General features: G+C 40.0%; 1 protein-coding gene across 1 annotated transcript; it reads left to right on the top strand.

The window, feature by feature from the left end:
• The first annotated feature begins 134 nt into the window (after positions 1-134).
• LOC134529098 (uncharacterized) lies at positions 135-26,704 on the top strand. The gene is made up of 4 exons (XM_063362829.1): positions 135-236; positions 17,820-17,992; positions 22,011-22,254; positions 25,832-26,704. Exons 1-4 carry the CDS (start codon positions 225-227, stop codon positions 26,600-26,602), a joined length of 1,200 nt encoding a protein of 399 aa, XP_063218899.1. The 5' UTR covers positions 135-224; the 3' UTR covers positions 26,603-26,704.
• Positions 26,705-27,303: the final 599 nt, after the last annotated feature.

Below are 27,303 nucleotides of genomic sequence, written 5' to 3'. Positions count from 1 at the left end.
GAATCAGCGAATCAGCTGCAAGCACGTGCTCCAGAGGAGCTCGCCCGTGCCGTGGGCTCGTCCCAAGGTCGCCTCGCGGCCAACCGGTGTCATTGGCACCGCGAGGCCTTCCTCTTCGGCGCCTCCCACCAGCCTCGCCCGTCGTGGGAGTGGTCGCGCCGTATAAAGCAGTCTGGCGCCCGGGCCGCCGCAGTGCCTGCCTGTACGTCTGCTGCGGAGGAGCCATGTCGAGGCAGGTGAGTCGACCTCTTGCCCTCTCGTCCGGTAGTTCAGGGGCGCAACAACTAAATTTTCAAAGGGGAGGCAATATACCTTTTTATAAAGAATCATCGATCCCCCCTATTGAAGCGGGGGGTCTGGGGGTCCTCCCCCGGGAAAATTTGTATTTCAAGGTGGAAAATGGTGCTATTTAAACAGTTTTATTATCTAAACTTTGATTACACAGCACTTTCTTTGCCCCCGTTTGCCCCCACTTCAAGGTTTCAGAAGGGGGGGGGGGGGGGGGGCAAAATACCCTTGCCACCCCCCCTGTTGTTGCGCCCCTGCGGTAGTTAAGGGGGTGCCTCCCGTTTCAGGTCACGATTTTATATTTGTATTGATCACTTATCAACTTTTAGACTTTTTTTTTTACGTGATAACGTCTTGTAAATCGATGAACGCCGGCTGTACGCACGAAAAATTGTCACGTTCCGCCTGAGCCGAGCGTGCAAGAACCGGCCCAACCACCGTGCGAGAAAAATCTTCTATAATATCGAACAGATCGAGGCGGGCTTTTCAAATAGTTGTTCGTGATTATATTTAAACAAATTATTTAAATTAATTTTGCAAAAAAACTGTAAATAATATTGAAAATTAAAAAAAGTATGCAATTTTTCATCAGTGTTTTCTAATGACGTTATCACGTAAAATTATCGTCCGTAAACCGACTTTACAGACAACACCTTTTTTTTTCAATTGTTTAACTTTCATGAAATTAAAAAATATATACAGTGCATACTTTTTGCATAATTAGATGCCAAAGTTAAATTTTTAATTTTTTTTGGGTTGTACAAATAAGGAGAATTTAATTTATTGCAGAACTGAAACTTTTTTGGTTTAACTGCAACGCCACTGGCTACTTCATGATATGGTTTGCATTTCTATCACCAAAACCCATTTCATGTTTCTTGGCGATCAAAATCGTAACAAATTTGAGAATTTTGAAATGCCAGGTAAAATTAATTAATACTTTCTGAAAGAAATTCAAACCATTTCTTGAAGTAGCCAGTGGCATTGCAGTTAAACCAAAAAAAAGTTTCAGTTCTGCAATAAATTAAATTCTCCTTATTTGTACAACCCAAAAACGTAAAAAAATGTCACTTTGGCAGCTAATTATGAAAAAAAGTATGCAATGTATATATTTTTCATTTCGTGAAAGTTGAACAGTTGAAAAGGTCTACAAGTTTATCTCTTATTACTGTAAATATAAAATATTGACCTGAAGTGGTCGGCACCCTTAATGCATGTTTCTTTGATCCCCGCGTGACCTAGGTCACTTTGGTTAGCTTTTAGGCCGGGTTTATAGAAAACGCAAGAACGCAGAAACGCAAGAAACGCAACTACGGTAAAAGTCCAACCTTAACTATTCTATCAGCACGTTTATATAAAACGCAAGACACGCAATAACGCAAGAACGCAACGCAGAAGTTGTTCAACTTTCTACTTCTTGCGTTTTCTCCTTGCGTTTCGGCCTTCTATATTGGTTGCTTTAGTATGTGGAAATTGAAACTGTCATGTAATGCATATAGAAGGCTCTGCGATTGTAATCGTTACGCTTGTGTTTCCTTATTTATGTTTTGGGCTGGCACTCTTCTAGTGAATACAGCGCAATGGAGGAAGCTGATGAATTTCTTGTTCAGCTTATCCAAAATTTTCCCTGCCTGTATGATAAGTAAACAAAATTTTTAAATATAATCATGACTTATTCCTGAAATTTTATTTTTTGACGTTGGCGATGGCCGGCGTCCTTGCGTTTTCTATAAACGACTGTGAATTTCTTGCGGTTGTCGCGTCCTGCGTTCTTGCGTTTCTGCGTTCTTGCGTTTTCTATAAACCCGGCCTTAGGCTAGGCAACCAAATGAGCGTCAGCCATGACTGGCCAATAAGCACACGATGCACGCGCCCTTGTTCTGCATGGTTAAAAACCCCGCATGGCTTCGGCCTGAGACACACTTATGTACTCCCCTAACCTGTAACCTACACACTTAGATTAACTTAGGCTAAGGAAAAAAAATCGCTCTCGCAGTTGCCACTGAGGCACAGGATAACAGGCGAAGACAGAATAAGAAAATCGTAGCAAATTAGGCACTTATGGATTATTATTTTTTTTAACGGTTATTGTAACACGAAGTGGGCTACAATAATGTATTTCGTCCCCATTACAGCCCGACATAATGCACACACAGAAGCTGCAGGAATTGTTTTTCCAAGAAGTCTATATTCAATTATGGTTCGCACACGCGTAGCTTGTAAGCTTGTGTCTCACCAAGCTTGACTTGCGTGGAACACGCATATAATAACGTAAGTATGTGTGTATTTAAGACTTATTTTAAAGAAAAAATCAAATAATTAACTCAAGAACAAAGTAGTAAAAACAATTGAATGAAAACCAAAATATTAAAGGTTACGTTTTTTTTTTCGTGCAAAATCATTACTTAAATCTGTACTTGTAAGGATTTCAGTTCTTCAGGTTTGCTGTTCCCTGAGATCTTATTTAAGTGTGACAGCAAATTTTCTTTTAAAATTCAGTTATAGAAAAAATTATTAAATAAAATGTATAGTTGTTTTACTGTAGTCCCTCCTCAAAATCCTGGCTACGGCCTTGCTCTGTCACTGCACTCAGGTGCGAACCTTCAAGTAAGACAAGCTCCTGGAAAATGACGGCCTACAGACCAGGGGCTTGATTTGTTTGCTGTTGTGATATTAATATTATTATTTAATCCCTTTATTCCATATGCAGTCCAGTGCCGACAAACATCAATACTCACATTGTTATTCATGGACATGAGGACATTAGCGAGGTTTATCTAGTTATGCATAAAAACATTTTATGGAAATTTAAGTTTTTTGACGTGACGTCTAATAAATCGATGAATGCCAGCTGCACGCACGAAAAAGTGTCCCGTTACGCACATTGTCCCGTTACGCTGTGTCCCGTTACGATCATTGTACGCTTGCGCCGCATCTATCTCTCTTCCACTCGATTGGAAAAACCATTGATTTGACTTTTTCGAGGCACATGAAACTTGGAACACTCCCATTCGTTTCCTACTTTTCCTTTCATCGTCCTATCCTTAACAGAATAACACAGATTAGAAGTTAAATAGCAAACATGTACAAAAGTTATATATAAAATAATATTTTCGTTAAAGTAATAAACATATTCGAATTCATGAGTGCAAATAAAAGTAAATTTCTGAATTAAATTGTAGATTTCATTTCGCTCCTTCTTTGTATCCTTACAAAATAGTGATAATTCAATATAAATGATTCAATTTTATTCATAAAAGTATGCAATCATTTCATCAATGTTTTGTTATGACGTTGTCACGTTAAACTATCGTCCGTAAACCGACTTTACTGACAATCAATTGTTTTATTTCGTGAATCTTGTGGTAAATAACTTTAATGTTGTATAAATAACACTAGAAAAATACAGTGCCGTTATTTTTATATATGCTAGAACCTACATTAGTTCGTTACCTTATCGTGAGTGTGAGTTAATGCTATGGTTCGTTTATGCAAGAGTGTATTTATTAGAGGAAAAATCACTTCACGCAATGACCAACCGAAGACACGTGGAAAAGTAAATGTTCGTTAACGGTACATTGCGACACTTTAGAAACAGTTATTTTTATTGTTTGTGTTCATAAGGCATCCATGTGTCACACGCCAAAACTAACATGACAAGCAGCCTAATATAGCTGGAATAACAATGACCCGTCTCATCCGTCCGTCAGTCACGTGACATTCAGCCAGTCAGATGGCTCGAACAATTCCATCCATCTGTCCGTAAAAACCTTGCCAAGCTTTAACTTTCGACGGACGGATGAAATTACAACCTCAAAAATGTCTGAAAGGCGTTATCTTTATTTTAAAAAAAGTTTGTTTATTTGTTAAGCTGCTTCCGTATTGTGTTCTTAACTTGCCTTTGAACACGTTTTGAGTTTAATATGAACAATAATTGTCTGAGACACAAAAGTAATTACTAATGCACGGTAACTAAAAAAATATTTAAATACATATTTTGGTTTTTGTTTAACCATTTATAAATTTTTAGCGTACATGGTCGTCAAACGGGTAAACCTTTAAAAGAGAAATTTCCTCGAAAATATAAGCCTTTATAGTTGTTGGCAGCATCTCAGTGGAAAAAATATTACGACGGACATGCGGATCATTGTGAACCTCTCGACTTGTTGACGGACGGTCGGATGACGGACGGACGGACGGATGACGGAGGGACGTGACGGATTATTGTGAACCTCACGGTTTGTTGACGGACGGACGTATGCCGGACGGACGGGTGACGGACGGACGCGACGGATCATTGTGAACCTCACGGTTTGTTGACGGACGGTCGGATGACGGACGGACGGGTGACGGACGGACGTGACGGATCATTGTGAACCTCTCGACTTGTTGACGGACGGTCGGATGACGGACGGACGGACGGATGACGGAGGGACGTGACGGATCATTGTGAACCTCACGGTTTGTTGACGGACGGACGTATGCCGGACGGACGGGTGACGGACGGACGCGACGGATCATTGTGAACCTCACGGTTTGTTGACGGACGGTCGGATGACGGACGGACGGGTGACGGACGGACGTGACGGATCATTGTGAACCTCTCGACTTGTTGACGGACGGTCGGATGACGGACGGACGGACGGATGACGGAGGGACGTGACGGATCATTGTGAACCTCACGGTTTGTTGACGGACGGACGTATGCCGGACGGACGTATGCCGGACGGACGGGTGACGGACGGACGCGACGGATCATTGTGAGTCCAGCTTAACTTTTAGCTATCTCATGCCGCATTTTTCAGTTAGGCGAGACTGTGCCAGTGTTAAATGTGAGCATTTGATAGTTACTACTCTAGTTCATACTTTAGCAACATGTACAAAAATATAAATTATCCAATTTAAGTGACCAACTAATAAAAAAATCACAGTTTGATAAAATATTTAAATTTAGGCTTATATATTCTATTAATAAGAAGTTAAAAATGTTAATAAGCCTAACTATATTCCGCTTTCTGCCAAGTATAGACGTACAGCACGAAATACATAATAACACGCAGCTACAGAAAAATATATTTAGAAGTCGATATCAAAAGAGATAACGAGCCTTACTAGGGCCACCTAGACGTTACTCCGCTATCAAAGCAACGATTTAAAATATGTGTTCTTCTGCAAAACTACAAAATAAATTCGCAAAGTGGTTGTCTACAAAAAACTTTCATAAAAAAATTGGTTGTCTGTAAAGTCGGTTTACGGACGATAGTTTAACGTGACAACGTCATAACAAAACATTGATGAAATGATTGCATACTTTTATGAATAAAATTGAATCATTTTTATTTTAATAATAAAAGAATAAATACTTGAAGTTATAAAAGTAATCAGAATTTTAAAATGCAATAATAATTAAGTTTTATTGCCGAAATTGTTGTTGTAATAAGCAATGAAAACCACATTAACTTTTCACTTCATTTTATAAACAGTCGACGAAACAGTTCACGTGTAGATGACTTGTAATTAATTTTAAAAACTGGCGTTTAGCTATAAAGTTTAAATATAATTATGAACAAGTTTTCATATAAATAAACTGTAATAAAATATCTATCATCAATTATATGAATCACCATAATTTTTTAGTCAATTGTAACATAACCTATTATTACTGCACTCGCCGACAGCGTAACGAAACACAGCGTAACGGAACAATGAGCGTAACGGGACACAGCGTAACGGAACAATGTGCGTAACGGGATACAGCGTAACGGAACAATGTGCGTAACGGGACAATTTTTCGTGCGTGCAGCCGGCGTTCATCGATTTATTAGACGTTGTTACGTCAAAAGTGCGCGTGTCAGAACTTATTATTCTTGTTGATTTTACACGCTGAACGCTTTTAAAATTAATAGTTAACAAAATTTCACAAAATTCGATAACATCACTTTTGTAACAGAAAATATATGTTTACAGCGCATTGGATGTAGAGTTAAATAAAAGTTCAGGATGAGTGTGAATTTAACCGACCAACTTCGGCTGCAGGTCCATCGTGACAAAATAAGTTGCGAAACCTCTTTCCGACTTATGGTCTAACTCTAAAGTGCTTCCCACGGAACGTATACGTCTTTGAATTTGGAGCTGAACAAACATTTGTTATTGCGAATAATGAAGAAGGTGCGTGAGATGAAGCACTGCGCTTCGGGACTACGTTTAATTGAACGAAGTTCTACAAACACCGCGAATTTTGTCACCGTCCCAGAATTATTTCATTTGGATAAGGGACGCGTTACAAAAAAAAATTGGTTGTCTGTAAAGTCGATAGTTTAACGTGACAGCGTCATAACAAAACATTGATGAAATTATAGATGCGGCGCAAGCGTACAATGAGCGTAACGGGATACAGCGTAACGGGGCAATGATCTTAACGGGACAGCGTAACGGGACAATGTGCGTAACGGGAAACTTTTTCGTGCGTGCAGCCGGCGTTCATCGATTTATTAGACGTTGTCACGTAAAAAAAAAACTGTGGAAAATATAGATGTGACCTCACCTATTTTAATGAAATAATTTTGCGACGGCGACAAAATTTGCGGTGGTTGTAGAACTTCATTCGATTAAAGACAATACAGACACCCAGTGTTCCTTCTTAAATAATTTCTCTATTATTTAAAATAAAATGGTTGTTTGGCTCCAACTTCGAAGACGTATACCAGCCTGGGGTAGCACTTTAGATGATAAGTGGTATCGATGTTTTGCAGCTTGTTTTGTCGTGAAGAACCTGTAGACAAAGTTTGTCGCTTGAATTCAGATTCATCCTGTATATACATATACGATGAATTACTCGATATTATATGTGAAATATTTTTTTTTTAGAATGACTCATTTAAATAAAAAAATGTAATATTTTAGTTCTGAAATAAAAACAACTAGTGGATAAGTGAAGCATGTAGGTTTATTTTCGAAATCAGATGAGGACAGTAATTTTTGACTTATTCTGAATATCAAGTGTGCAAAATTTCATCAACTAATACCACTTTTCTTATTTAAGTGGTGGGAATGTGGGATGAAGTGATTTTTTTCAAATCTCACGTGGACAGTGATATTCCTATATTTTTAAAAACATATTAAAACATTAATATTTATCTTAATTTTTTCGTCAAATGTGCAAAAAATCAGCCCGAAGTACACACATTTTTCTTTATGGGATGGGAAAGGGGGATTGGATGTTTGTTGAAATTCTTCCTATTTTTTTTTCTAAATCACATGTAGACTGTAATATTCCTCTTATTAAAAAAGTAAAATGTGCAAAATTTCATCAAGAAGTACCTACCAACATTCCGCATTAAGGGGCGGGAAAGGTGAATGGGGGTGGTTTTCCGTAATATAATGTAGTTAGTAACATTCCTCATGTCTTGTACGTCAAGTGTGCAAACTTTTATCCAGTTTTCATAAAAATTGTAGATTAGTATCAAAACAAGCTTAAACACTACCATGTGAAGATAATATTTATATATCCCAATCAATAACTTCGATTGTGTTTACATGATTTATTTTTATTATAAAGTAAAAATAAGTTATATATATCCTAGTAGTAAAAAGTAACAAAACCCCAACTGGCTGAGCAGTGTATTAAAAGTTTTATTACAATTGGTTAAGAAATAACAAGTAAAATTTATGTCTTTAATTTAGTGTTTAAAAGGTAATGATAAGTTTAAAAAAAACTAAACTATTTATTTTCTATTGGTGGGATTATAATCCAAGTAATTCGAATTGGAATAACACGCACATTGTCTGTGAGCTAAACTGACACTGAAATAAAAATCTGAGAAAAATTGTTATTGATAGTAAAATCCAAGCATTACAACATGATTTTAAAGTTGCATTTTGACGTGACAACGTCTAATAAATCGATGAACGCCGGCTGCACGCACGAAAAAGTGTCCCGTTACGCACATTGTCCCGTTTCGCTGTTCCCTTTACGCTCATTGTACGCTTGCGCCGCATCTATCTTTCTTCCACTCGATTGGAACAACCATCGATTTGACTTTTTCGAGGCACATTAAACTTGAAACACTCACATTCGTTTCCTACTTTTCCTGTCATCGTCCTATCCTTAACAGAATAACACAGATTGGAAGAAGTTAAATAGCGAACATGTATAAAATTTATAGTAAAAATAATTTTTTCGTTAAAGTAATAAACATATTTGAATTAATGAGTGCAAATAAAAGTAAATTTATCAATTAAATTGTAGATTTAATTTCACTCCTTCTTTGTATCCATACAAAATAGTGATCATTCAATAAAAATGATTCAATTTTATTCATAAAACTATGCAACCATTTCATCAATGTTTTGTTATGACGTTGTCACGTTAAACTATCGTCCGTAAACCGACTTTACAGACAACAGATTTTCTTTTTCCTTTTCGAGACTATCAAAGTTAATGAAATGCATTCCACGATGATTTTGCTAACACGATGATTTATCTGGCACACCGACACGCATGGTGCGTCCCCAGATGTCAACGAAAGCGAACATGTACAAGTGGATGCCGCCACACGCTTTGGCTTGTGGCTACAGCAGAAACGCGCATGCGCATTTGACTTCAGCCCGGCAGACCTCGGGCAGCCTTCTTTTCACAGACGAGAGAGCCAAAACCCGAAGTTCCCCGAAGTTCATGTTTTTTTCAGCATCTTTAATGTAGCTATCCTAATCAAATCAACCGTCCACAGTGTTTTAAAGTATTTATAATGTAGCTAACCTAACCTAATTGACCATTAGTATCCTTTTATCAACACCGCCATATTTATTTACAATGAACAAAAAAAAAAAAAAAACGAAGATGCACGAACGGGCGTTTGGCTCTCACGCCTGTGAAAAGAAGGCTGCCCGCAGACCTCCGTCATTGGTGCGCGCGCAGATAATCGCATTACTGATATTCAACCCTCAACGCACCTAAATAATTACAACGTGAACAGTTCCAATAAGAATACGCAATATGAAATATCAGATTGTAGCATCCACAGACTGCTACTTCACACACTTTGCGGTCGATATTGCCCATCCCAAGATGGCAGCTTGAAGCCACGTCCAGATATAAAGCCGTACATTTAAAGAATTCAAGCCCGGCGCTTATTTTATAATACCGAGATTTCGCGATTGGCCACAGACAATCCTTGGATCTCAGGATAATCCAGAGATTTGATATGGCAAATAAAAACACACACAAAGTACGTAAAATAAGATTTTTCATTGTAATTTTACTAACAAAGTAATTATATGTCCTTACACAGTAGTCATTTATGAGTAATCAGGCTTGAATTCACACAATCACAGTAGTTTTTCAACAAAAATCAACGAGACATCCTTAAATTTAAATAAACTAACAATATTATATGCTATTAATGATCTAAAATATATTGGAAATTTTAAATAAAAAGAGAGATCAGGGAAAACGGGGCAGAAAAAAATCTGCAATTTTTTTATCGAACGTAACTTTCTAACAAAGAAGAAACCCTGAAATGCAAGAAAAAATTGTCTGTTTAATATTCACACTTTTAAACATTAATAAAATGACTTCACAAATTTAGTACATCACCATTATTTTAGGTAATTTATGCTAATTAACAAAAAAACAAATAAATAATACTACTTACGCGATGCAAAGCGCAGTTTTTTTAGACACATTTTCACAACTCACAACTTCTCTGTTTGCCGGCGAAAACGCGACTAAATTCATTTGTTAAAACAAGATGGCGGACAAGAAAGTCAACGTGAGTGTGACAAAATAAATGAGTGTTTTTCGATTGAATAATTTTCGTTTTATGATGTATGTTTAATGCCAATTTTGACGTGACAATGTCTAATAAATCGATGAACCCCGGCTGCACGCACGAAAAAGTGTCCCGTTACGCACATTGTCCCATTACGCTGTGTCCCGTTACGCACATTGTACGCTTGCGCCACATCTATCTCTCTTCCATTCGATTGGAAAAACCATTGATTTGACTTTTTCGAGGCACATGAAACTTGAAACACTCCCATTCGTTTCCTACTTTTCCTATCATCGTCCTATCCTTAACAGAATAACACAGATTAGAAGAAGTTAAATAGCAAACATGTACGAAAGTTATATATAAAATAATATTTTCGTTAAAGTAATACACATATTCGAATTCATGAGTGCAAATAAAAGTAAATTTATCAATTAAATTGTAGATTTCATTTCACTCCTTCTTTGTATCCATACAAAATAGTGCCAATTCAATAAAAACGATTCAATTTTATTCATAAAAGTATGCAATCATTTCATCAATGTTTTGTTATGACGTTGTCACGTTAAACTATCGTCCGTAAACCGACTTTACAGACGACAAATTTTTTATGTCAATACCGAAAATCCCGTGTTTAGGAATTTAAAATCCCGAAAATTTCGGGACCTGAAATGCGCGGTGATCCCGGGATCGAATCCACTACTTGCACGTGAACACGACCTCGTGACGTGCATTCGCTACCCTTCACTGACCGTGGAAGAGGCCGTGCCACACCAGGCAGGACTGTGGTGGCTTGAATCCAGTCATCCTGTCAGGCTCGAACCAGCGAGACAGAAGGTGGGCGGCAGTAGTAACGGCACCTGGTTGGCTGCCCTGCCCGGCGAGGCAACTGTGTCACTCCTAGCAGGACTCTGGTCGCCTGAGTCCTGTTAGGCGTGAGCTGGCGAGGGATCCGTTATGACTGCTGTGCTAGTGGCCTACCTACTACACTGTGTAGCGACCGTGCTACGTCTAGCCGGACTCTGGAAGTTTTATACTTGCTGTGCTAATGGCGTTCCTGCACTGACTGTGTAGCGGCCGTGCTACGTCTAGCAGGACTCTGGAAGTTTTATACTTGCTGTGCTAATGGCGTTCCTGCACTGACTGTGTAGCGGCCGTGCTACGTCTAGCAGGACTCTGGACGTTTATACTTGCTGTGCTAATGGCGTTCCTGCACTGACTGTGTAGCGACCGTGCTACGTCTAGCAGGACTCTGAACGTTTTATACTTGCTGTGCTAATGGCGTTCCTGCACTGACTGTGTAGCGACCGTGCTACGTCTAGCAGGAATCTGGAAGTTTTATACTTGCTGTGCTAATGGCGTTCCTGCACTGACTGTGTAGCGACCGTGCTACGTCTAGCCGGACTCTGGAAGTTTTATACTTGCTGTGCTAATGGCGTTCCTGCACTGACTGTGTAGCGACCGTGCTACGTCTAGCCGGACTCTGGAAGTTTTATACTTGCTGTGCTAATGGCGTTCCTGCATTGACTGTGTAGCGGCCGTGCTACGTCTAGCAGGAATCTGGAAGTTTTATACTTGCTGTGCTAATAGCGTTCCTGCACTGACTGTGTAGCGACCGTGCTACGTCTAGCCGGACTCTGGAAGTTTTATACTTGCTGTGCTAATGGCGTTCCTGCACTGACTGTGTAGCGGCCGTGCTACGTCTAGCAGGAATCTGGAAGTTTTATACTTGCTGTGCTAATGGCGTTCCTGCACTGACTGTGTAGCGACCGTGCTACGTCTAGCCGGACTCTGGAAGTTTTATACTTGCTGTGCTAATGGCGTTCCTGCACTGACTGTGTAGCGGCCGTTGCTAATGTCTCGTCGTTGTTAGTCCACTGTGTTCGTCAGTGCTGAAATATTTTTTTTGCCAGTTCTTTCTACGTAATTTTCTGTATGTTTTAAATGTTTTGATGTTCCCTGAATTTCGCTTGTTTTCTGTATGTTTGCACATTTATCTTTCTTGTCTGTTATTGAGGTTTCTTATGACATACATTATAGTCAGAAATGGTGTATATTTGTCCTAAATTATATATATATATATAATCAATCTCTTCAATTGCAAGAACCATTAAAAAAAAGAAAAATTAAAGTATTTATTTGGTATTTGAAACCCGCACGTTTGAAAAAAAAATGTATTTAAAATAAAATTATATGTTATTTCGTAATAATCTCAAAATACCAAGTTTAGTATGAATGGAGATTTTAATTTCATAACAAAATTATTAAATCTACTTAAGTTGTTGAACTGAAGGGAAGCTTCGAACATAATAATTTATAACAACAAAATTATTAGAAAAGTGAAATCTCTTGTTTTAGGTTTTTTTGTACAAAATATATTTTTTGGACGAAAATAAACACACACAACCATTAAATTAACTCTTGATACTGTAAAATTTAAAACATAATACATGTTTTATACTATTACACGTAGAAATATTACACATCCAAAATTAAAACACTGAATTCCGATTTTTGTTAGAATTAAAATTACAAATAATTAAATAGCGATGACACTGTGATTTGCACAAATATTAAATAAAAACTTTCTGTAGTTGTGTACTCAAAGAATTTTATATTTAATAATCCCGATGATTTAATTAAGTGTCTGGGGGTTTCATTGTATGAAATATAACATTTATGCTCCTGCTTATCCCTTAGGTATGCTATTACCAAGAATTCTGTACTCAGGAGTACTGCAAGTTCCAATAAAATATAATTGTATTCAAATAATGTGAATATTTCTAAATAAGTAAGCAAATCTCACAAAACTAGTGTCATCTAAATTCTTAGTCTTCAGAAACTGATCGATTTAAGGTCAGTACTATCATTATAAAAATTCCGGCGATGTTAGTATAAAATATATTTTAATTTGACATCTCCAACACTATCATTGATTTAGTACTTAATTTAAGATTTTGAAAATGCCTATTTGCAAACAGTTGTTTGAATAGTTTTCCAGTATTAGCTGCGCATATTAAGCACGGTAAAAAAAAAGCCAAAAGAGATATAACAAGGTAAACTTTTCTGTGGATTTAAAACCAAATAAATACAATTTTATACGATAACTTCATGCTTGTAAGCACACACAAATTTTAACTAAACACACTTTTTTAATATCTAACATTTATTTCAAAATAACTTTACCGTCGACAGTGCAAGCACTTTACATATTTTTGAAGTTATACTTCTTTAGGCGCGTTATGAAAAAATGATGAGAGTGAAATTTTAAGATGCGCGCGCATCACTGTAACACAAAATTAACAGGTTGAAGCTGCCCGCTAAACCGCTCATTAAGTCTCGAAAAAAAGCTACCAACAAAATAGAAATAGGACCTCTATTAGTCGCGCATGTTGGCACGCTCGTCGCTTCTGATCACTGTTTTCATATTTATAATATTTATCCACATGTTTCTAGTTTCTACATTCACAACACGTGTTTTAGTTTCATACAAGAGCGAATTATATATGTGCTAATAAATTATATTCAGTAGTGATATAAATTGAATATTTTGATTAATATTATTTACTATTCGTAAATATAAGTAAAAAAATTGTGCTTACATTCTTTTTCAAGTGCTCTTATATAATTGAGGTTAACTATCCGTAAGTATTATTTATTGATATAAATTAAAATATTATTTAATGTAATTAATACTTAATATATTAAATTATTAATGTTAAATATTTATTATTGGTTATTTAATATTTACAAAATAAAGAAATAAATTTAATAAAACATTTCATAAAAAATTAAAAATCGAACATCAAAATAAAATATTGATTTTTTAAATTTATAATTTTTTATTATTTTATTATTATTAAATTTAATAAATAATAAATATTTATAAAAATAAATGAACAAATTTAATGAAAACTTTTTGATAAAAATGAAAAGTGAATACTAAATTAAGAAAATAATAAATATTTAAAAAAAATGAATAAACTTAAATTAAATTTTTGAATTTATTATTAAATTTTTTATTTTCTCTTAAAATATTAAATAATCAATAATACATATTTAAAATTAAGAATCTTATAACATTTAGTACAAATTATGTCATATAGGTACTTATATTTATTATTCTCTAAATTTTATTTATTTAATTTTTCAAACTTAAACAGAACTTTATTGACTGTGTTGACTATCTTTTTCCAGCCCTTTTATTATTTTATTGTAATTAATTATTTGCATGCAATTAAAAACTATTTTTTAATGATGCCAAATAAGTATAACTTCCCACGCGCGTACATAAGTACACGCACCCATTTTTTTTTACTAGTCTATATAGTTCTATATAATTATTGTACAGCGGGACTGTAAGTTTGTTTGCAGAAAATCAACTAAAAAAATTATTGCCAGACTAGTTATACAAATTATATTTCACTGTTATGAAATTACATAATTCATGATGAACGAAAAACATAAGAATACATAAATTTGTTCGTTACCGAGGTTAGATGTTACTGCACGTGTTAAGGACACACGAAACTACAGTAAACTCGTGGAATAACACCATGTCAGTATTAAGAAGACTGCAAGTATCCCCTCTACCACTCTGGTTCTGGGGTAGAGCGCCTGCCTTGTGACTTGTAGGACCCGGGTTCGCGCCCCGGCTTTTCCAAGGCGGATTGCCCAGATAAAATGGTGGCATTTTCTCTGGTAGGAATACAATCTCTTGTAACAAGTCAGGCTACCAAAGAAACGGTGGGTGGAACAGAAAAAAAAACCTGCCAGGTGGCTTCCAAATGGGGAGCCCGTTTCTTTTCTTGGGCTCCCCATGCGGTGGCCATTCCGGGGGTTTCTTCGGGGGAACGGAGTTTTGCAAAAATATTTTTTGTAGTTTTGTAGTGTTTTAGTTTTTAGTAATTGTAGCATTATCTTTCCACCATGTTATAAATAAAGATCAAACAAACATTAAAAAAAATTCTGCTGTTGTACATAAAATATTTTAATTAAGTGTGTATCAGTCAGTGAGTGGTTTTATACCGATGTTGTATGTTCAACCATTTATCGGTAAATATTTTCTTGAATTTAGTCACAAACTATTGACCAATACATTTGTTATGTAGTACTGTTTTTGAGGAAAATATATTTATTCCTAAAAATATTATTTCTGAAAATCCACGTAGTTTTCAATCAGGAAGATCGTCTTTAACACACACAGTATTATGTATATATACACACAGTATTATGTGTGTGTGTATATATATACATATATATACACACACACACGTGTGTGTGCGTGGCGCCAGAATGACATCCAGATATAAATAAAATATTCTATTTATTTCGACATGAGCTAAGCCTTTGATACGTTCCAACCCAATCGTATTATTAAAAAATTATTAATTTTAGGCCTCGTCAAGCAATGCGTGGTATATATGTTTTAATTATCTTACAAATAGACGTTTTGCAGTTCAATTTGCAAATGCAATTTCATGGTATTAGGTGTTCCGCAAAGTAGTAGTTTATCTCAACTACTCTTTAATATTTAATAAATAATATTCCAACTGTAATCATAATTAATTGATCAAGAAAAGATGCTGATAAAAAAAGAAAAATGTTTGTGAAACTATTCAGCAAGATATTTCAGCTGTCCAGATCCGGTTTTCAAGTTAGCAAAGTCTCTGAATTACGGTAGCATTTATTGTACACCTAACATTTAGTAAAAAAAATAATTCAATTAATTAGAATTATCACATAGTAAGAAATGACATTAAACGTGGTGTACACTTTTAATACCTACCTTCGATTATATTGGATGCCAAGTTTTTATTTTTCACCAACATGTAGATAATAATATTAGTTGCACTTGAAGATCTTAGGTCTTATTAAATTTACAACTTTCTCTGCATCAATACCTGATTGTATACTTCATTCTTCAAATTGATTAGCTATGATGTAGAATATTGTGTCGTAATTTGGAATTAAATAACTAATTTTGATTGTAATAGAATTGAAAGTATGAAGAGAAAAAATTCTTAAATTAATATTTTAAAATTTCAGGCTTTTGAATTCCTTTTAAATATGCTACATTCCTATATAATTTTCATTTTATATTTCCTACTTGACGTTCAATCAGTGATACACTTATTATTATAAACGTTTTATTTCCATTTTGGTTGCTTCAGAAATAATATCTCGGTTTGGATTAAGAATTTCAACTTGCAATTATAGAATTAGTGACACTTTTGTAAAAAATTATAACTCTTTTTGAATAATCTAGAAACATTCATTGGTAAAAAACTTAAGCAAAAAGTTATTTAAAACTTTTATAATCTACATGTAAACACCATTTAGTTTCTGTTTAAGATTTTTGTTATAACACAAGTAACCAATTATAACCAATTAGTTACTTTAGAACTTTATCAATCTTTATCTATCTGTGTGTTGTGTTGTTTCGTGTTTTGTCGTAAAGTTATTGATATGTTTTGATAATCATGTCTTGTGTTAATGTGTTTTTGGTTGTTATTCTATGTGCTTATATTACCTATTTTTTTTAAATGTATGTGTCATATTTAGTTTATAAATGTCGTAAGGCACAGAAAACTGAATTTCGATTTGATCTGACAGCTACGCATAGTAATATTTTTCATTTCGTAATACAAAAAAAAAAACTTAAATTTTAGCAGAGTTAATTTCTGAAAGACGGCAAACCTGTGTAAAGCCCACCAACATTCGATGTACGAGCCTGTCTCCCCTAGAGCGCCTGTGCTGCTTGACCTGTGACAACAAACTACAATGCACAAAAATATTTACCTCGAATTTCAGCATCATAAATGTTTATATTTTGTAGACATTAATTTAATATGAACATTAAAAACCTTAATATCTGTGATTTTTGTGTTCTATCACCCTAATAATGAAAACATTACATAAGAAAACCCTTAAATATTTGCGTGGGATTTGCACTCACTAAATAATGATCTGCAATTACTTCAATTATTCCAGTGTGCAAAAATGTAAATTCTATGGTACTTTTTCGTCGCCTTCGTCAAAACAGGAGGAAAAGTAGGTACCATAATGGAAAACTACCATATGTATTTTTTTAAATCGTCGTATAAGAATACAGTGCTGCTCTCTATAATACATTTTTGGAAACATTTCTTTCTTCTCGTCCGCGATCTGGAAATTATTTGTTATTGCAACAATCACCGTCAGAGGCGCTATCTGTAAGCTTTAAAGTTAACCCTTAGAAACAGTTAGAGGGTTGACAGCGCTATCTACCGAGTATTCTATACACTACTTCGAGAGCAATGCCGCTGTACTCTTTCCATGGAGCGTATAAGAAAGTATGGCAGAATTCCGTCTCATCCTTTTAAACTATGGCAGTATTCCGTTATGGTACTTTTCCACCTTTTTCGAAGAGGCCATTATGGTAGTCTTCCGCGCCCCCAAAGTGTGTTGTAGTAGATAAGGGGGAGGGGGGCACTAAGGACAGAACAGTACAGTCGCGCCTAGAACATTGTAGCTGGGCATATACCAAAACTGCTGGCAGGTAATATGACCTTAAATCCTATTCGGAAACAGACACAACTCGGGTACATTCAGCAGTTTTTACTTAGCTTTGATTGTTCTGAAGCTCAGCACACTGCATGTGTGTAAAGGTAGGCGGGGCTATGAGGTGTGTGCAGGTAATTCACTAGTAGGCACAGTGAATAGTGTTAGCACAAGCCGTGCTGTTGAGCTTGCCTCACCTGCTCTGTCTCTGTTGCGCAGGTGACCTTGAGGGTTTTGGCTGTGTTGACTGCAATGGCGGCGTGCCAGGGCTACCCTACCGCGAGCAGCCCATACCAAGTGCCGCCCAGACCACAGCTGCTACTGCCGCGGCCGTATTCACCGGCGGCTGGGCCAGTGCCGGTGCTCACGGCAGATGCCAGCACTCTAGCCAAGTACGTCCACCTTCTTCCTTGCTTCCATGCTTCCTAGCTTCCTTGCTTCCATGCTTCCATGCACAGATCACAGGTGCTACTGCCGTGGCTCTTGTCGCCGGTGGCTGGGCCAGTGAGGGTGCTCACGGCAGATGCCAGCACTCTAGCCAAGTACGTCCACCTTCTTCCTTGTTTCCATGCTTCCTAGCTTCCTTGCTTCCATGCTTCCATGCACAGATCACAGGTGCTACTGCCGTGGCTCTTGTCGCCGGTGGCTGGGCCAGTGAGGGTGCTCACGGCAGATGCCAGCACTCTAGCCAAGTACGTCCACCTTCTTCCTTGTTTCCATGCTTCCTAGCTTCCTTGCTTCCATGCTTCCATGCACAGATCACAGGTGCTACTGCCGTGGCTCTTGTCGCCGGTGGCTGGGCCAGTGAGGGTGCTCACGGCAGATGCCAGCACTCTAGCCAAGTACGTCCACCTTCTTCCTTGTTTCCATGCTTCCTAGCTTCCTTGCTTCCATGCTTCCATGCACAGATCACAGGTGCTACTGCCGTGGCTCTTGTCGCCGGTGGCTGGGCCAGTGAGGGTGCTCACGGCAGATGCCAGCACTCTAGCCAAGTACGTCCACCTTCTTCCTTGTTTCCATGCTTCCTAGCTTCCTTGCTTCCATGCTTCCATGCACAGATCACAGGTGCTACTGCCGTGGCTCTTGTCGCCGGTGGCTGGGCCAGTGAGGGTGCTCACGGCAGATGCCAGCACTCTAGCCAAGTACGTCCACCTTCTTCCTTGCTTCCATGCTTCCTAGCTTCCTTGCTTCCATGCTTCCATGCACAGATCACAGGTGCTACTGCCGTGGCTCTTGTCGCCGGTGGCTGGGCCAGTGAGGGTGCTCACGGCAGATGCCATCATGCTAGCCAAGTACGTCCGCGAGCTTCTATGCCCTTTTTATTCTTTGCTTCCTTAATATTATCCTCTTGCTTCTGTGCATTCTGGCATCTGTGTTCCTTAATTATATTTTTCTTAAATTATTTGGTTATGTCACCAACTGTCTATTTTTACAAGTCTCATTGTTAGGAATTGAGACTAGTTGATAAAGATGATGGATTTGATTTATCCCCCATTTTGGGAGTTTTTTATTTGGAGAAAATGTCTTCTTCGGGCCTAAATATGCAGGAAGCAGTGGATAACAATTACATAACCTCTCTGTAGATTTAATATTGGTAATTCTGGCGTTTACGGGGCTGCTAACGTGGTTATACCACTTACATAGTCACTTTCTATTATATATTAGGTATATATTTGATTTATTATTGCTATTTTCAACAATATTTTTCTTACATCAATAACATATCGATGAGAGTTCGCACAGGTCAACATGAAAACACTCTAGCCCCAGTGCGTGTCTTTGGTAGCGAAACGATCTAAGCCCCATTAATTTTCAATACCTGATTCATGTGCAGACGAGTGAATTTAGTAAAGAAAAACTCTATTTATTTACACACTGATTTTGATTTAATTCTGTGGCATTGCAGACTCCAAATACGTATACATTTGTTTTACCTTTATGATCGACTGAAATGTTTCGATATGCTATGGATAATCCTAGGCAAGTTATATACAGGGATAAATAGTGTGATGGTTGTTACATATCTCAGTCTAAGGAAGTAGTTCCTGTCATCATGACAGTAGTCATAATGTCTTGAGAGTGCAGAGGACAGTGGAGTTAGGACAGATGCGATTTAGTCATCTGACTTTGTAATGTAGCGAAACTACTTTCATACAAGTATGTTTAGCTATATCAGCATGGTTGGTTCACTTATTTTTGTTATGTTTGTGAAAGTTTGCGAATTCTGAGAGTCGTGGGAAAATAAACTCGCGCTCGTTCATCAAAGAATGCAATGTTCGCGGACATTGACTGCACGAACTCACTCGTGGGTTCTTCTTATCAGTGGATGTATAAATAAAAATGTCGAGCACCTGCTGTTTGTGTGGCAGCGGCTATATCGTGCCGGAAATGCACAGAAATACATCGGCGCCTCTTTTTCCAAACATTTATTTGAGTAAAATTCATTAAATCCAACCAATGAAACTGAACAATACCGCGAATCTGGCAGGGGGAAATACCTAAACATCTGTAATTGAAATAGAATGTACGAGTACAAAAATATTATGTAAAATAAATTTAAAATTATCAAACACTTATCAAACTACAAATTCAAGTGAGGAAAATATGTCCGAAAGATAGCCCAATTATTTAACTACAGTTTTATTTATCAACTACTATGAACACCTTATCCTAAATTACAAAAAATCAAAATGTCCTCCCGCAAACTAATCACACTTCCATAAATCCATTTTTTACTCTCCTCACAGGAGCCCCGTTAGACAGTAGTTTCCTCTACTATTCGTCTCTTACATCACACCTCGGTCCCAACACACTGATTCGTACTACTCACTCGTACGCCGCACCACGACACCGTTCCCGATTCTCCAACCTTCGCACACGAAGCTCGTCTCTCGTCACCCGCTATCGCTCGCCAAGAGATTACTCACCCTCTTTACTCCACTGTCTGTTCGCAGTTCGGACCCCCTTTTATACCTATGAAGTCCTGCCATAGAAACTTCTTGTAACCCTCCGAAGTGTCGCGTCATCAAAATACCTCGTCTTAACACTCGAAGCTTCGAGAACAATGGCGTCCTAGTTATGCCACTTCACACTACAGGGCTCTGTGATCCCGCTGAATCCCCCATGAGACAGAGGAGCACCCGATATTCATAGGAAGACATTGGTGGAGAAGGGGTGGGGTTGTTAGAAAACTGCCACCAACTGGAGGTCCTTGTAGTTATATGGGGACTGAACATGTAAACACAGACAGGACTACCATTTCCACCTGGAGGCCAGGTCTCGCTGTACCAGTGATGTCGAGTGTTGCCCCTGTTGCAGACTGAAGAAGTACACACAGGCAGGACTACCATTTCCACCTGGAGACCAGGTCTCGCTGTACCAGTGATGTTGAGTGTTGCCCCTGTTGCAGACTGAAGAAGTACACACAGGCAGGACTACCATGTCCACCTGGAGACCAGGTCTCGCTGTACCAGTGATGTTGAGTGTTGCCCCTGTTGCAGACTGAAGAAGTACACACAGGCAGGACTACCATGTCCACCTGGAGACCAGGTCTCGCTGTACCAGTGATGTTGAGTGTTGCCCCTGTTGCAGACTGAAGAAGTACACACAGGCAGGACTACCATGTCCACCTGGAGACCAGGTCTCGCTGTACCAGTGATTTCGAGTGTTGCCCCTGTTGCAGACTGAAGAAGTACACACAGGCAGGACTACCATGTCCACCTGGAGACCAGGTCTCGCTGTACCAGTGATGTTGAGTGTTGCCCCTGTTGCATACTGAAGAAGTACACACAGGCAGGACTACCATGTCCACCTGGAGACCAGGTCTCGCTGTACCAGTGATGTTGAGTGTTGCCCCTGTTGCAGACTGAAGAAGTACACACAGGCAGGACTACCATGTCCACCTGGAGACCAGGTCTCGCTGTACCAGTGATGTTGAGTGTTGCCCCTGTTGCATACTGAAGAAGTACACACAGGCAGGACTACCATGTCCACCTGGAGACCAGGTCTCGCTGTACCAGTGATGTTGAGTGTTGCCCCTGTTGCAGACTGAAGAAGTACACACAGGCAGGACTACCATGTCCACCTGGAGGCCAGGTCTCGCTGTACCAGTGATGTTGAGTGTTGCCCCTGTTGCAGACTGAAGAAGTACACACAGGCAGGACTACCATGTCCACCTGGAGGCCAGGTCTCGCTGTACCAGTGATGTTGAGTGTTGCCCCTGTTGCAGACTGAAGAAGTACACACAGGCAGGACTACCATGTCCACCTGGAGACCAGGTCTCGCTGTACCAGTGATTTCGAGTGTTGCCCCTGTTGCAGACTGAAGAAGTACACACAGGCAGGACTACCATGTCCACCTGGAGACCAGGTCTCGCTGTACCAGTGATTTCGAGTGTTGCCCCTGTTGCAGACTGAAGAAGTACACACAGGCAGGACTACCATTGCCGCCTGGAGGACAGGTCCTGTTGTACCAGCCAGGAGGGCCTGGCACCGCACCATTCCTCTATGCTGTGAAGGGCAATGAGAAGGGGGAAGAGGAGGAAGAGCAGGGAGGAGGTGGAACACTGTCCGGCCTCTACAACTTCTTCGTCAACTGGTGGGAGTCCACGACCCAGAAGCCCAACGAAGAGGGCGACCCGGCCTCCTCTGAAATGGTAAGAAGAAGATATTTTTACAGTGCTGAAAGTTTTCGTTAGATATATCGTGCTAGCTTCCATGTCCTCAAAAAGTATTTCTACTAATGTGGGAATATTTGACCATAAGAATGCCCTAATTAAATAACTAGAGTTTTATTTATTTACTAATATCTACACCATTTCCAAAAATTACAACAATCTTAAATTTGTCTACTAAACTAACCACACTTGAATGTGTCCATTATTTACTTCGCCCGACTGGAGCTAGGCTTGACAGTGGCTCTCTTTACTGATCGTTTCTTACCACACGCCTTGGTCCCAACACACTCCTTCGTACCACTCACTTGTCCCCAGCACCACGAAACTGTCTCAGATGCTCCAAACTTTGCATACATACGAAGCTCGTCGCTATCGCTCGCCAAGGGGGGCACTCACCCTCTTCGCTTCACTCTTGTATCGCTCCGAGAATTCGCTGATATTTTTACCAGTCTCTCTCTCACACACTCGCTGGGGCACCACCAACCTCTCTCTCATCACAGATCGGCGTCGCGCTTTATAAACCTGCCGGCGCTACCCCTGGAAAGATCTCGTAGCCCTCCGAAGTGTCGTGTCATCAAGGTCCTCCGACTTAGCGCTCGAAGTTGCGAGAACAATTGGCGTCCACGTTACGCCACTTCACGCGACATTACTCTCGAGACCCGAACAACCCTCCAACAGAGAGGCACCTGGGCCCCGCGGGATAACATGAGGCCAATCTAAAAGAGTCAGTGTAGTGGTAATTTAAGCGGGAGGAACGGACGTTAACTGTGTGGATTCTTCAGAGATAAGTACGGCTACCGCGCCGCTCAAGCCATCTCTGGCCGCCTCGTAACAATATTTTTTTAAAGGAAATTTTGGTATTCTACTGGTGGTGCTTTCTGTGAATTATTTTTACTGAGGTAAATAATTAAACTAATAATGTGGTTGTATTTGTTTGTAAATATATTGATATTTGTTCAGAGTTATCAGTGTAATTTTTAATTATGTTTAATACAAAAAAATTATAATATATTCATGGTAGAAATGATGTTGGATCTCAATTTTTAAAGTAAAAATAAAACAGGAATTTTACAAAGGCTGTGTGTAAATTATTGCGCAATAGATTATTCAATTACAACTTATACATCTATTCTAACATGCTAGGAAATTTGGGCTAATCTGAGACAATTAGAGATGAAGAAATAAAGATGAGAATGAAGTATTGACTGAATGATTGGTTTGGGAAACGGAGCACCCTGGTATATAACAACCACGGCGGAAATTGTACACTCTTTTAAGGCATTTATTTTGTTTTGACCTAGATCTTTCTGTGATATTCTGAACTCGCAACTACAAACTGATACAGCTGGATGAATTGTTCTAAATCTTGTCAATATATGGTCCACTTTAGTGGTATTGTTGTAACTGACTCTTGTGCTACTAACAAAATAAATGCCCAAGTGGCTGTAAAATAAACGGAAGTGTGTGAGCAAAAGGAGAGCTAAGTAAATAACAACAATAACATCAGAGGGAGCAACGAGAGGTCAGACAAACTAATTTAGATTTCCCCCTAAAACAAGTGGGGGGAAAGAGGATCGTTATTTGTTTTAAATAAATACTGCAAAAATGTATATTGGCATACTTCGTTTATTAAGAAAAAGAACCTTCTTTAGTTATGAAGTTACTCTAGAGGCCTAGCATCATGGCGAGAAATAAAAAATTCACATAGATAGGTTAAGTAGCGCAGTTACATATAATAACCATTACATTTAATTAGGTTAAACTAGGCCCGGCCCGCCAATCACTATGACAAAGCATAATACTAAATTACAATAATAAAAATGTCATAATAAATTTAACAGTTAACAAAACAAGACTAGTTTTGTTTTAAACTTTTGCTGTCTTGTGCACTTTTATATTAACAAAAAAATGTACATAATTTCATTTGGTGTCCGAAATTGCCATGAAGTCCGCGATGCACGTAAATTAAACTTTCCCGATGCTTTTAAAAGCCCAGTAGATTCAGAAGCTTGGGAAGGGGTTCTTGCCGCGGGAATAGGCTCATGATGCCGGCTACTCGTACACTGTTGCTTGGAAATTAATACGTGGACGGTGGTCCTTGGATCTTGGACCTGGATCCGTCTCTTGGATTCTTGTACCCTGCCTGCAACAGAGATACATTCTTGCGAATAAGACCTGTTTGCAGACAGTCCCGAAAAACATTGGCCCAAAAGGCCTAAAAAGGACGTGGAAGGGTGTGGGGGAATTTAGCGAAGTAGAAACAACACTCACCAAAGCAGGGTGGATGATGCCGTCACTCCGGACCGTGCCGCGTCTTGGCTGGCCAAATCCCGACGCGGTAGATAAAGAATAAGTTCATAATTTAATTTAATTTACATAGAAGAAGTACTGAAAAGATAACTCTACTTTTTACTACTGGCTGGCTATATTATACTATCTAATCTAGGGATCTCATCCCTGGTAGCATGTTGACTACATAATGCGACGATCTCCGCCGGAACCCGCGTGGAAGATTACCGTATACCATCCAGCAAGAGGTCGCGCGCAGAAGTGCAGGAACGCGCGGATAGTGTCTTAATTAAAAACAGGGTTCAGCCCTGGAACAAAGGTTGGGGGGCGGGGGTGTACCGAAGGTATCCGAAGATGCCCGAAAGGGGCGGGGCGGGAACAAAACACAACCCGAGTGGTTAACTTGAAGTTCACGCAATCATTGCGCTATCTAGAGAGACACTCCGAAAACAAGGGCCTATCGACTCTAGCCAGGTCGAGATGGTGAAACCTGTGTCCTTATGTTGTAGCCAGTGCTGCGCTCTGGCGGCCAAGAGGAGAAACTGGCTGGAGGGTCACAGAAACGTCCGCTAGAGTGCACTGGGCGCACTCGCAACCAGCGGACAGAGCTAGGTTAGGGATTTTTGCCGCCTCTAGAGCTCACTGAGGGCTCTGTCGGACAAGGGCGTATGTCCTTGGAGAGACCATGTACCCTGCGCGGGTTCACTGGAGGTCGATGCTCCGGGTTGAAGTTCCCAAGAAACCACAGGGGGGAGAAGAGGGAAAGGGGGGGGGGGGGGGTCAAAACTAGCTAAGTCGCCTGGGAAAATCGTCGTGTGGACCGTTCCGAGGCGTCGCCGAGGACTGTAATATGCTCCTCGACGTGCTGCCAAACAGCTTACCTATGCTTGCCTCTGAGAAATGAAAGATGCTAGCGGTGGGCTTGGGGTAGCGTTCGCTAGCACGTAAAGTTTTACGGTTACAGGGAGAAAACGTGATGCAAACTGCGGCCGAGATGCTGCGATAACCAATCGTCAGCAAATGTATCTAATTGGGTCTGCGAACAACCGCAGGTGCACTGGGTTGCACAAGATTACGTCGGAGAGTACAGTAATGAAATCAAAATTAAATGAAATTAAAAATGCAACTTTATTTTTTGGATTTCTTCGTTAAAAATGAAAAATTAAACTTAAAATTCAAAACTTGTGCCCAAAAATGATGATAAATGGCACATTGTGTATGTATATAATGTATGCAATCTGAGATGTACTTGATATTCATGTTGCAGGAACCATCAAAGGTGTCGGAGGGCCAGGGGTCGAGCACCGAAACTGCATCAGCTAACCTGGAGAGCTTCGACGAAGACGAGAACACCGAGCCCACGTCCCCGGCTCCCGTCCCGGCGGATCCCAAACAACCGGAGCAGAAACTGTTCCTGATCGGCCAGCCGCAGTTCTTCGGCAACTACGACGCGCTCAAGAACCCCGAGATCGTGAAGGAGCTCGGCAGCAAGAACCCCTTCCCGCACGTCCTGCTGGCGAACGGGCCGCAGCCATTCGCGTGGCCGAACAAGTACGCGCCCGTCCACCACGGCAGCCCCGGCAAGGCGGCCGCCGAGTTCCAGAAGCTTCTGGCGGGGTCGGCGCTGACGCGGGCCGGCGACGGCGACTCGGTGGTGGTGGACGCGCTGCGGGCTCGGCCGCACGCCGCCTCCTCGGGCTCGGACGGCGAGGACTCGGACTCGGACAGCGAGGACTCGGACTCGGACAGCGAGGGCGTGGGCGCGGCGCAGGCGGAGCCCGCCGTGGCGCAGGTGCGGCCGCAGGCCATCGCGCTGGCCGGGCCCAGCGGCGTGGCGGCGGCGGCGCCCGTGGGCACGGCCGTGGTGGGCCGCGGTGGGCTGGCCGTGGCGGCTCCCTCAGCCACGGCAGTGGCGGGCCCGTCGGGCGGCGAGCCCCCGCTGGTGGTGCCGGCGTCGCGCGCCAAGCACCCCACCCACCCCGCCTACCACAGGTTCCTGGAGCGCGCCGATGACGAGGACTACAGCTACTCCGCCTAGCCCCGCCGGCCGGCCTTATTTATTCGCACCGCACGCGACAGCGAGTGTGACATCTGCGGGCAAATTTGTACCACATTTGTTAAATTAAATTTTTTTTTTCGGCATCTCATTAGCTGTTTTCCTTCTACCTTGCTCCATGTGTTCCGCATTAAACTATTTCTAAGTAAAGAAATGTATTGTGTAAATATTTTGGTATCGGAGGCAAATACATCCTCTAAATACTTAGTTACAAATATTTTGAAAGTGGGTTCTGAGGGTAAAACTCTTAACAAAATGAAAAAAAAATATTTATTTACTTCTAAATTCAATACTTAATTTATCAGTTTATATCTAGTGCAATGCCAATTAGTAATATTACACAAGAGTTATTGTAAAAAAATGTTCTTTTTTAACCCTTCATGGACAGTTAAAAGTATTATAAAATTTCAACACGATATCTCAGCATCGCTAGCGTCAACAAAACTACTCACGCAAAAATCATCGTGTCCATTCACACTCACCGAGCCAACAACTGTATTTGCCGTTTCACTTAATTACTGTATGTGGCAAACAACAGTTTATCTCTTAACAGGATGCACTGCTTGACTGTTCTCACCGTCATTCACTCGCCCGAAATGGCACTCAGCATCTCACGAGCATCACCCTGGTTGTGGAAGTCCTGGAGGCATGTCTACGGAGTTCGCCACGAGTCAACTAGTGTT

This window comes from Bacillus rossius, chromosome 2 (genome assembly GCF_032445375.1).
Source record: "Bacillus rossius redtenbacheri isolate Brsri chromosome 2, Brsri_v3, whole genome shotgun sequence".
Taxonomy (NCBI): domain Eukaryota; kingdom Metazoa; phylum Arthropoda; class Insecta; order Phasmatodea; family Bacillidae; genus Bacillus; species Bacillus rossius.
The sequence above is the reverse complement of the archived record's forward strand: the minus strand, read 5'-3'. Positions and strand labels throughout refer to the sequence as shown.